This window comes from Daphnia pulicaria, chromosome 1, assembly GCF_021234035.1.
Source record: "Daphnia pulicaria isolate SC F1-1A chromosome 1, SC_F0-13Bv2, whole genome shotgun sequence".
Classification (NCBI taxonomy): domain Eukaryota; kingdom Metazoa; phylum Arthropoda; class Branchiopoda; order Diplostraca; family Daphniidae; genus Daphnia; species Daphnia pulicaria.
The window spans coordinates 26,940,965-26,951,554 of NC_060913.1; the positions used below are offsets into that span (position 1 = coordinate 26,940,965).

At 37.8% G+C, this 10,590-nt stretch overlaps 5 protein-coding genes across 6 annotated transcripts; 4 read left to right on the forward strand and 1 right to left on the reverse strand.

Annotated features, from left to right (window-relative positions):
• Positions 1–1,997: 1,997 nt before the first annotated feature.
• On the reverse strand, positions 1,998–3,591 carry LOC124317832. Of its 2 annotated transcripts, none has more exons than XM_046782790.1 (5): positions 3,254–3,591; positions 2,984–3,168; positions 2,713–2,918; positions 2,533–2,653; positions 1,998–2,302 (listed from the first exon to the last, which is right to left on the reverse strand). In XM_046782790.1, exons 2-5 carry the CDS (start codon positions 3,064–3,066, stop codon positions 2,233–2,235), a joined length of 480 nt encoding a protein of 159 aa, XP_046638746.1. In that variant the 5' UTR covers positions 3,067–3,168; positions 3,254–3,591; the 3' UTR covers positions 1,998–2,232. The 2 variants fall into 2 exon arrangements, with proteins under 2 accessions (XP_046638746.1, XP_046638747.1); XM_046782791.1 differs by having other exon boundaries at positions 1,998–2,468; positions 2,543–2,653; positions 3,254–3,586.
• A 456-nt stretch (positions 3,592–4,047) lies between these two features.
• Positions 4,048–5,131, forward strand: LOC124320730 (SRSF protein kinase 1-like). The gene is made up of 3 exons (XM_046783605.1): positions 4,048–4,216; positions 4,472–4,584; positions 4,739–5,131. The coding sequence occupies exons 1-3, from the start codon at positions 4,048–4,050 to the stop codon at positions 5,129–5,131; spliced, it is 675 nt and encodes a 224-aa protein (XP_046639561.1).
• Positions 5,132–6,406: 1,275 nt separating this feature from the next.
• LOC124320737 (proliferation-associated protein 2G4-like) lies at positions 6,407–7,619 on the forward strand. The gene is made up of 6 exons (XM_046783617.1): positions 6,407–6,500; positions 6,573–6,762; positions 6,873–7,035; positions 7,100–7,242; positions 7,307–7,322; positions 7,386–7,619. Exons 1-6 carry the CDS (start codon positions 6,407–6,409, stop codon positions 7,617–7,619), a joined length of 840 nt encoding a protein of 279 aa, XP_046639573.1.
• Positions 7,620–8,299: 680 nt separating this feature from the next.
• LOC124320744 (DNA topoisomerase 2-alpha-like) lies at positions 8,300–8,989 on the forward strand. Its single transcript, XM_046783629.1, has 2 exons — positions 8,300–8,554; positions 8,633–8,989. The coding sequence occupies exons 1-2, from the start codon at positions 8,300–8,302 to the stop codon at positions 8,987–8,989; spliced, it is 612 nt and encodes a 203-aa protein (XP_046639585.1).
• Positions 8,990–9,395: 406 nt separating this feature from the next.
• On the forward strand, positions 9,396–9,991 carry LOC124320753 (DNA topoisomerase 2-like). Its single transcript, XM_046783640.1, has 3 exons — positions 9,396–9,476; positions 9,551–9,824; positions 9,906–9,991. Exons 1-3 carry the CDS (start codon positions 9,396–9,398, stop codon positions 9,989–9,991), a joined length of 441 nt encoding a protein of 146 aa, XP_046639596.1.
• Positions 9,992–10,590: the final 599 nt, after the last annotated feature.

Below are 10,590 nucleotides of genomic sequence, written 5' to 3' on the forward strand. Positions count from 1 at the left end.
TTAATCAATTTTTATGTTTCATTGTTTATTGTCTTTCACATCGAATGAAAATAGAATTTGCGATTTTTACATGGCCTTATGCTATTCTTTTTTTTATATTCTTATTTTTATTGGAACCATGAACCATGGCACCCCCTCTAATACCGTCTAGGCGTCTAATACCATATAGCCTACCAAGGTCTCACAGTTAACAATTATACAGTCAACAATTATAACAGCTTACAGTCAACAAGTTTTATTGGAAAACTATGAGTATTTTAGAATGTTATATAATTCAAATAAAAATGTTTATGATAACAAAAACAACAGCTCATTGCTCATTGATTTTTTTAAAATACGCCAACAGAAAAATCAACCCGAACTTTTTATTGCATGATTATAATTTAAAAAAAGAGGTGTGTGCGCTCTTTGTTTACTGCACTGAGGCCGAATTAGCTCCGTATATTTCGATTCCGCCAGCTTCGATGGAGTGGGAGTTTATTGCAAACAAAACATATATCCGGGTGACTTCTAAATTCGACTAGAGTTGAATTTTGTGTAAAACATCAAATGATACAATTCAATACGGAACTTCTTAAATTGCACTCCTAAAAATAAAATCAGGGAAACTAAACATTCCTTTCGGCACTCCTTGAAGAATGATTGCGTCCACTGAGGCAGGGCAATGAGATGTACGGTAGGCCTAACACTAAACACCTCAGCACCACGCATCATCCAAATCACATAAGGGAATTATGATCAAATAGTGTACTTGTATCTTCGCTTCTACGTGATGTTCGATTCAGAGTGATGTTCCAGCTACCCAAGACGATGCCAAAATTCAGCGAAGGGGGTGAGAGGAGAATAGAAAGGGTAGAAGAGGCTACACAATATTTGTGTATAGTATATGTTACCCTATCGCATGAGTAAGTTGTTCGGAACTCGGAAGCCCACCGATTGCCGGATGCATTCTATGCGTTCTATTAGAAAAATGTCGGGGTATTGTTTCACAGCCTCACTGAAAATACATCGGACTTTATTGGTTCTATTAAAGATAAGAAAAGTTATCATTAGACCATAAAATAATCACAAATTCTATCATCATTAGATTAATAAACCATGAAAAATAAAAATTTAATAAAAATTTGAATTGAAAAAAGTTTGACAGTTGTAAGGATTCGAACCATGTACCATAGGATGCATGGGATAATTGGGATGTCAACCACATGCATCGCCTGGGTAAAAGAGTCCCGCTTTTATTTAATAGCAGAAAAAAAAAAAAAAATAAAAATTTACAGATAACTTAAAAGAAAAATCTAATTAATTTTCTTCTCTCTCTAATTCCTTCCCACTCAAAATCTCTATTATCATGATGAAATTGCAACAGATATGGTAAATAGGCTACTATTTACAGAATGAATGGGTACCGGGTGGTTGAGTGGGTTAGGGCGCCCTATTCTACTTGATTGGATTTCAGAAATTCTCATTGAAATTGTCACCCGAATGGACTTCCTTTGCGAAGGATTGAGTAGTGTCATTGCAAATGAGGGGATACGTTTGGCCGACGTTGATTCGATACAATTTGTACACTATGTATTCATAATTTCATTATGGATAAGCCTGATCGTGTTACTTGCTCAGTAACAGAAACACTTGCGTGACGCGTAAGAAATATCGAGAAGTGTATTGGGTGTCTTATGTCATTGAGCCTCTTCCGTAACCGAATCATTCTTCAATTTGGATTATTTGAATTGAATTGACCTCAAGTGGTGTCGGAAGGAATGTCTAGTACTTATGATTTTATTTTTAGGTTTGCAGTTTTAGATGTTCGTTTTGCATAGGGGAGAGTTGTACTAGTTGACGCGATTTTTTGTTTTTTGGCCACCATACTTTTAAAAATAATTTTTCGAAACTCCCGATTATCTTAAAAGAAAGAGGGGAGAATGAGCTATATGCCTCGAATTTTTAATTAACAGAAACTCCCCTTTATTAGGTCAAAAAGTAAATTTGAAAACGTCAAAATTAAAAGACGAGATGCCCCGTTGAAGGGGCACTTCGCTCCATGTATGGGGGCATAAAAGCCCATGTTATTCTTATGGACTAACAGTCCAAGGGACGGTACATCAGATAAACGAATAAATAAATAAAGAAAGTTAAGATTCAAAAGTATATTCTTGGTGGAATGATAACAATACATGAGTTATTTAAAAACCACAAATTTAGATGGCCACGACATCAAGATCATTAAAATAACTAAGAACAATTGGCCGTGATGTGGTTCTCTGGAACGGGAGTTTGGCCTTCTTGGACGATGTTATCGTTGGATGCTGGGTTTCTATGAAGATGGGACTGGTGATGAATAAGGCCTAAAAGGACGATCCGTGACGAAAGATGAAGCAAAGTCGACGTCACCATCGAAGATAAATATATAAAATGGGACTAGCCCAGCCACTCTAAACCCAGACGTGATGTATGCTGGTGTTGTTGGTCTAGATAGATTGAATATACAATAAGATCAGAAATAATGAAAAGGGTAGATTTCTAATACAAGCAATAGGTCTACCTCGATGATGAACAAATCGAAATCTTTGTCTGACATATCCAGCCAGACTTATTGGCTGATCCAACAGAACCAAGAGGGGCACCATTGAGGAAATATTCCTGAAAATGAACTCTGAAATAAACAGACAAATTTGTTAGCAAAAGACCATATTTGAGTTGAAAAAATATTACCGTGGAAAGACAAAGAGTGGTGGAATGGACTTCCCTGTGGTAGATACTGCAAGGCAGACGGGGAGGGACAATACATTTTTCTTGGGTAGCGTACTGATAAGCCAATCTTCTCATGTCTGTGACTCTGTGGTAGTGATTCCATGATTAATGTCACTAGCCCTTTTGACGTAATTGCTAAGGTTGCTTTCTTGTTTGCTTTTGAAAACCTAGAGCGAACAAGAAAGAGTTAACATTGCAACACATATACAGTAAAAATTATAAGTGGAATTACCTTATGAGGTTTTTGGTGACCCCAAATGATTGTAGTTGCTTCAGCTTCATCTTTAATTCCAAAAGCCAATAAATTTTTAACATATCTCAGAAGAGATCTTTTTGGGATGGAGGTTGCTTTGGAAACATCACACACTTTTTGATTCTCAGCAACAACTTTCGTGACAGCTTTCAAAATGTAACCATCTGGATACATACAACGTTCAGTTTTTCTAATATAATGCCTAACCATGTTACATTTAACAAAAATTGACAGAATTTTTACACTCACCATTTTGACATTAGACGACATAGAAGTTATACCCGCAAACTGCCCCAACGTTGTCAGGCCAGTTTGCCTCAAGAATAGGTGTCGTTAATCAAATTGATTTTTCAGTAACTCCTCTAAGGAGAAATAATAAACTAAAAAATCAGATTGAAAGAGGAAAGAATTTCCTTCAAGAATATTATTGGTTGAAAGTTTTATTCTATTTCTGAAACCCGTAAATTGAAAAAATCTGTCAAAGCTGATGACACGATTTTAAGGCGCCAAAATTGTTGTTTCATTTATTACTGAACCCTTCGGACTTTTTTAATGATTTTTTTTTTAAACGATGGAGATTTTCGAAATGCATAAGCATGAATTTTTCTGACACTTAAATGTTATTAAAACATATCTCAATATCGATAGTGCCAACATACACACTACCCTAACTGCCCCGTTCTCCCCTATTCATTCGGACTTCATATCATAACGTAATAGCCTATTCAGTTGGTATAGGCTACAGTTTATTTTTTAGTCGAATTTGGAAGTCACCCGGAACGGGTTTTGTTTTCAATAAACTCCTACCCCATATCCATGAACGCTGGTGGAATTCGAGCTATTTTGGCCTCAGTACCGTCAACCAAGAGCTCATCCCTTTCAATAAGTCATGATATGAAAATTCTGATTTATTTTGTATTGACGGAAATTCAAAAGTCATACTTGCTACCATTTAGAATGATGAACGAGACTTCATACTAAAGCATGTGACAAACAAACATCCTTGGAAAATCACATAGTCTGATTGTCTTATCTCAGGACTAATGCAACCTCTAACTATTTATGGCGTGTGTGCAATCATATTGGAGACTTTGTCAGGTCTTCTGTCTCCCACCTCGCCAGTGGTGACGGCCAAGCCCAACAAGAGCGCTTCGTTCAGCGTCAATAAAGCGCCTCCGCCTCGACGCCTCTCCTGCTGGTTCTCCAGCCCAGGTAAAGCGGCCCGTCAAGAGAAATCAGAGTCGGTGGCAGGGCCAAAAGTCGAACCATGTCTAATTGTCTATCGATCAAGGCAGGTCCAGCAGCCGTGATTGTCAGCCGTAATCAGCCGGATAAGGTAGACCAATTAGAGCCAGCTCAGCAGTACCAGCGACAGCGACACCATAAACCTTAATTTCTCAAGCCATCTTGCCGTTGCGTGTGTAATTTTATCAAACGTAATATTTGTACCGGATTTTTTCTATTTAGAAGTTCTCTTCAGTTTTGAGAGTGTCTGTAAACATTCCACGTTCGTGTCCATTCGTGTCGACACTCGCGATTTCTATGTCTTTAATATGTATGTACAGGCTAAAAGTGGTCAGGTGTCTATCTAATAAATACAATTTTTCTTGAATAAAAACCTGTTTGATTGCGTAATTGCAAATGGTTTGCTGCCTGCTTTTGTTGCCGGTTTAGACTCTGATTTCGACAGAAAATTCAGACGAGACCATTTTGATCGCTGCCTGCAATCGTTAGCTAATCTGTGCCAAATTCGGACCTCCAGCGGATATCTGGAGCACGGCTTGCGTGGCATTTGAATTGGCGACCGGTGACTACCTATTCTATCCGAAGGCTGGCGTCGAATATTCAAAGAATGAGGATCACTTGGCACTCATTATTGAACTGCTGTTGGGTGAAATTCCAAAAGATGTTTTGGCATCGGGGAAACTTTCGTATCGATTCTTTAGTGAAACGGGAGCTTTGTGGAACATTGAATCATTTAAGCCATGGGGTCTCTGCAACGTGCTGTTCGAAAAGTATCGATGGGGTGCCCGGGACACTCACGATTTTGCAGAATTTCTCCATTCCATGCTGGCGTTTGATCCCAAAGAGCGGGCCACAGCAGCCGAGTGTTTGTTTCATCCATGATTGACTGGCGTACCGCGTATCCTGTGACTGCCACCACGAGTAACCTAATTTTGCAAACAACAGAAGTTACTTCAACTGAGTCCTGACCGACTTAGAAGAAAAGATATAACTTCATTATAACATTATCGTTCCTTAATTCCTTTCCAACCGCCAATAATTCTGTTAAATGTGTAAACCATTGAAGTAATATCTCGTATTTTAACTGAACGTACAGTACACATATTTGAATTTTGAAACCTGATAGACATTTCAATAAAACTGGGGTTTTTTGATATTATTTAAGGAGAATAGGAGGAAAATTATTTCAGAAAAGAGTCAAATTTAACAAACTTACACTTATTTTTCTTAACTCATTTACAAATTAAAACCTATTAAAACTCATTTTCTTAAATTTTATTATTATTTATTACACTGATTATTATTTAACACACTGATCATGCAAAAAACAGTCGAAATCAAAGCGTAATTTTGATTTGAATTTTGTAACGAAAATTTAAATAATTAATTGTAACGCATTTCTTTATCCCATTATATTTGCAATTTTTAAAATGAGAAATAATCCTCATGAAATTACATTTACTGCATTACATTTAATTGTAATATAAAGTTTAATAATTTTAATTATAAAGAAAAGGCAACCTAGCAAGCCAGCAGCCATTGCCATACTGAGAGGAAGAGAATTTGAGAAGAAAGCAAGAAGCAAGAAGGTCGAGAATCAAAGCATCAAAGCAGTGTTGAACAACGAAATCAGTATCACATTAACGTATAGACCATTATTATTTCTGGAAACTTGGTTGACTTCACTACATACATTTTATTTGCAACTTGTTGTTACAGGGTCAACTTCTATATCTTTTGCTTCAAGTGACAAAGATTTTAGAGAAATGTCTAACATGGATAAAGTAATGCAGAGTGAAGCAGTAAGTATATACCTCAAAGTAAATTACCCTCATGTGTAACCATCATGTTTGTGTGTTAAATGGTCATCTTGTTCAGGTGTAGTGAGTAAAATTTTTTGCATTATTACTGGGAAAAGGATTCACTCGGGCACTAGAAAAGTTGTGTAACCCTTTGAATCAATGGCTATGTCTAGACTTAGATGGTTAAGCCCAAACCATATAGCGATAGCCAATTAGCCATTTAATTTTATAATCAATTTAACATGTCTACCAACTATAGTTGGTAGACAGATAAAACCACTTTCTCGTTGAAATTGTAATTAACATAAACTTCTGATTCCCAAAGGCAAAGGATGGGGTGATGATTCCGAATAACATGGCAGACAAAGATACAGATGAACAAAAAGAGACCATCGCAGAAGATCTCGTGGCTATACAAAAATATAAGATGGCTGGTGAGATTTCTAATTGTAAGTTGGTTTAAATTCACATCGGTCTTCAGATTATAGCTTAAATTCAACATTTTTTCTCACCTATTTCAGGTGTGATTCAAGGAGTCATTGCCCAATGTGTAGCAGGAGCTTCAGTTCGAGATCTCTGCTCACTGGGAGACAGACTTGTCCATGAAGAAACCTCCAAGGTCTTTAAGAAGGCAAAAGATATGAAGAAAGGCATTGCTTTCCCAACCTGTGTCTCTGTCAACAAAACTGTGTCTGCCATTTTTCTCCTTTGGCTAGTGACACAGATGTGGAACTGAAAGACGGTGATGTTGTCAAAATGTAAACTTCACCTTATATAGTCACTATTAGTATCTTGTGTTGATCATTTGTCTTTTTATCTAGTGATCTTGGTGCTCACGTTGATGGATTCATTGCGTCTGTGGCTCACACTGTTGTTGTTGGCAGTTCACCATCAACTAAAATTACTGGCCGCAAAGCTGACATTCTCCTGGCAGCTCACTATGCCTCTGAAGCTTTTTTCAGGTTAATGAAATCTGGTACAGAGGTAAGAAAGAAATCTTTTCTCTTCACCTGATAAAAATGTGCAAAATTCTGTTTAATTTTTGTAGAATCAAGCAGTTACCAACGTTGTCCAAATGATCGCCGAAAGCTTTAAGTGTAAACCGATCATTGGAATGCTTAGCCACCAGCTCAAGCAGTTTGAGATAAACGGTGAAAAGTCTTATCATTCAGAACCCAAGCGAAAACGAGCGTAAAGAGCACGAATAAAGTACCTTTGAACTCTACGAAGTGTACGCTATTGATGTTCTAATTAGCTCTGGTGAAGGAATGGTAAGTTCATACGAAATTTATTAATAAAAAAAAAATCTTTAATTATTGACTCGTTATCTAAAGGCTAAGGAGATGGACTCTCGCACTACCGTGTTTAAAAAAAACAATGAGATGTACGTACTGAAGGAGAACGCTCCCAATGCTCTGTTCATAGAAGTCAACTCGAAGTGCGGCACGATGCCGTTCTGCCTTCGTAACCTGGAGGACGAGAAGAAAGCATGCGTGGGAGTCCCCGAGTGTGTCTCCCATCAATTGCTCGAACCGTTTCCTGTTCTTTACGAGGAGCCTAGTGAGTAGAGGAGCAAGTAATCTTGATTAAAACTGGATAAGTAGTAACGTGGTCATTTTCTCGACTTTAAGAAGATCGAAGATGATGAGCAGAAAGAGCTTGCGTCCATCGCCGAATCTCGTCGCGAAGAGAAGAAATCTCGCCGGGATTCCGACTCGGATGACGCTCCTAAACCATCTGCAAAGAAAGCCAATCTTCGTTTTTTTCTGAATTCAATTTTCATTTATAGACCACTCCTGCGCCTTGCGCGATTGTATGTTCCGGGGATTTGACAGTCGATTCAAAACAGGTTTGTAGGATTTTAATAGGTCTTAATTTACACATATTCACTAACTTTGTTCGTTGTTTGTCTCATCTTTTAGACAGATGATTTGTTGGTGGAACTGCGTCAACGATATGATCCAAACCCAATTGTAATAACTCTACTTATTGCTGCATAGTAAATAGTTTACTACTCGATTGCCAGTTCTGAATTTAAGTGTATTCAGCTCGACAGCTGTAAAAGGATTCGCTTCGATTAAAAGGCATAGCGGCCTTTTATGCCCAAAATAGCAAGGGAGAAAAATAGAGAAACATTCTAGAAGAAAAAGGTTCAGTACCAAGAAAAAAGGAAAAGATAAAGAGGTTAAAGAACTTAGAAAATACCGTCGTCTCTTCGACGTCGCGGTTGACGAATCCTTACACAATTATGGCGTCGAAGAGTGAAGATTATGACTATTTACTTTCATTTTTTAAACCTCCGTATAATTTGACTCGCGGTGGAAAAGCAGAAACGCTTTTGGCGAATCGGGTTCCCGTGATGAAAAGTTATCATATCATCTCGGAAAAATCACCAGAGGATTTGTGGCGTGAAGATCTCGCCAAATTATCGGAAATTTTGCCTGAACCTGCTTCCTCCGAAGCCAAACCTACAAAGTCTTCGACAAAGAAAAAATCTCGCCAGGTCAGAGGATGAAATGTTTGTTTCCAAACCCACGGAGGATGAGAAGAAGGAGAAACATCGCTCCATAAGCCTCTACAGGAAAAAGTGACTACCCCAGTGTCCCTTTCTGAAAAGTTGTGTTTCAGTCCGAAACACATTGGAGAGCAAAAATATTGGCTAAATTCTTATAACGATGCGTGCAAGCTGCTCCGCCGTCAAGGACTTACAGAAGATGTGTACGGGAAAGAAACCAAACCAATCAGTTTCTATGATTTTATTAAAAAGGACATGGTACGATACTTCAAGATGGAATACGAGCGTAGCACACCTTCCCTCATTGATGGCTTAAAACTGGAGCAGCGTAAAGTGTTATTTACTGTCTTAAATCGAAACGACAAGGATGTTAATGTCGCCCGACCAGCTCTTACTGTTGCTGAGCACACTGCTTTACTATGAACCAGGCTCGTTGATGAGAACGATCATGTGGATGGCTCAAGACTTCGTTGGCAGCAACAACGTAAATTTGCTCATCCCCAATGGCCAATTTGGAACTCGGCATCAGGTATTTTATTAAGTGGTATTTATATGACGATTTATTTTTTAATTTCTAACAAGCTCTTGTTTGTTGTAACCAAACAAATCAGTTTCTATGATTTTATTAAAAAGGACATGGTACGATACTTCAAGATGGAATACGAGCGTAGCACAACTTCCCTCATTGATGGCTTAAAACTGGAGCAGCGTAAAGTGTTATTTACTGTCTTAAATCGAAACGACAAGGATGATAATGACGCCCGACTAGCTCTTTCTGTTGCTGAGCACACTGCTTTACTATGAACCAGGCTCGTTGATGAGAACGATAATGTGGATGGCTCAAGACTTCGTTGGCAGCAACAACGTAAGTTTGCTCATCCCCAATGGCCAATTTGGAACTCGGCATCAGGTATATTATTAAGTTGTATTTTTATGACGATTTCTTTTTTAATTTCTAACAACCTCTTATTTGTTTACCAACAGGGAGGTAAAGATGCTGCGAGTCCTCCGTTGATCTCCACGAGTATATCGAAGTTGACACGCCTAATCTTTCACCCACAAGATGGTCCATTGTTGACACACCGTATGTACGGTGATCAGCGCATCGAACCCGAGTTTTATGCTCCAATTATTCCATTAATCTTGGTCAACGGAACTAGGCAAATCGGTATGAGTTACAATCCGCGTGACATCACTGAAAATCTGAAGCGAATGTTGGACGATGAAGAACCTATCCCCATGGATCCTTGGTTTAAAGGTAATTTAGTTCAATGAAGGAAAGTGATTATAAAAAGAAAAAAACAAAGTTTCTGTTGTTTTTTAATTATTCAGGTTACAGGGGGACTGTTGAAAGAATTGATCAGCACAACTGAAATGGAAAATGCCCTTCAATCACCAGACCCGGTTCAAAGTATTGAAAATTGATGCTGAATAATATAACAAATATAGTAAATGAAAAATTGTCTTTCTATATTGTTTAAAATACACCCATTATTGGGAATCGTCAAATAATTCCCTATTTTATATTTGGATCCGTTTAGGCACGTTCGTTTCAAATTTAAAATGATCTAAATATTCAGAGTAAACTATAAAGATTCATTCATATAGTAGGGAATCCAGAGCATATGCTGAATGAAATAAACTGATAATTAAATGACAAGAAAAAGTGTGAAAAATGCACACCTTTTACATAGATAAAGACCACTGGTTGATGCTGTGCTATCCTTTTAGCCCTATCCCTACTGACCCCGAGTTCTTGGAGTGCTTGTAGTGCCTCTAGCGGACAAAGTACTGTACTGCACCGAGGCTACGAAGGGTTTTGCAGACGAAGATTGTTTTCCTTCTGTCTTGGTAAAATTCTTTGCTGGCGTTTAATAGTTTTAGGTAATTTTGCCTTAAAAATTTTTATTAAGAAGTCAAATTGTATTTAATTTTGACGTTTGCCAATTGAAAAAGCAGAGAAATCAATTAAATCATTGCAATTGAATAGAATTAAGCAGAGTGTAGAGATGAAAACGTACACT

Excerpts from the sequence above, each read along its gene's own strand:
- LOC124317832 (XM_046782790.1), bottom strand. The coding sequence starts at position 3,066 with ATGTTAAAAATTTATTGGCTTTTGGAATTAAAGATGAAGCTGAAGCAA. Across the intron at positions 2,919-2,983 it reads GTCACCAAAAACCTCATAAG|GTTTTCAAAAGCAAACAAGA; the intron begins GTAATTCCACTT and ends TGTTCGCTCTAG. Across the intron at positions 2,654-2,712 it reads CCACTCTTTGTCTTTCCACG|AGTTCATTTTCAGGAATATT; the intron begins GTAATATTTTTT and ends TGTTTATTTCAG.
- LOC124320730 (XM_046783605.1), top strand. The coding sequence starts at position 4,048 with ATGCAACCTCTAACTATTTATGGCGTGTGTGCAATCATATTGGAGACT. Across the intron at positions 4,217-4,471 it reads CTGCTGGTTCTCCAGCCCAG|AAGTTCTCTTCAGTTTTGAG; the intron begins GTAAAGCGGCCC and ends TTTTCTATTTAG. Across the intron at positions 4,585-4,738 it reads TACAGGCTAAAAGTGGTCAG|CTAATCTGTGCCAAATTCGG; the intron begins GTGTCTATCTAA and ends TGCAATCGTTAG.
- LOC124320737 (XM_046783617.1), top strand. The coding sequence starts at position 6,407 with ATGGCAGACAAAGATACAGATGAACAAAAAGAGACCATCGCAGAAGAT. Across the intron at positions 6,763-6,872 it reads TCTGCCATTTTTCTCCTTTG|TGATCTTGGTGCTCACGTTG; the intron begins GCTAGTGACACA and ends CTTTTTATCTAG. Across the intron at positions 7,036-7,099 it reads TAATGAAATCTGGTACAGAG|AATCAAGCAGTTACCAACGT; the intron begins GTAAGAAAGAAA and ends TAATTTTTGTAG.
- LOC124320744 (XM_046783629.1), top strand. The coding sequence starts at position 8,300 with ATGGCGTCGAAGAGTGAAGATTATGACTATTTACTTTCATTTTTTAAA. Across the intron at positions 8,555-8,632 it reads CAAAGAAAAAATCTCGCCAG|GAAAAAGTGACTACCCCAGT; the intron begins GTCAGAGGATGA and ends AAGCCTCTACAG.
- LOC124320753 (XM_046783640.1), top strand. The coding sequence starts at position 9,396 with ATGTGGATGGCTCAAGACTTCGTTGGCAGCAACAACGTAAGTTTGCTC. Across the intron at positions 9,477-9,550 it reads AATTTGGAACTCGGCATCAG|GGAGGTAAAGATGCTGCGAG; the intron begins GTATATTATTAA and ends GTTTACCAACAG. Across the intron at positions 9,825-9,905 it reads CATGGATCCTTGGTTTAAAG|GGGGACTGTTGAAAGAATTG; the intron begins GTAATTTAGTTC and ends TTCAGGTTACAG.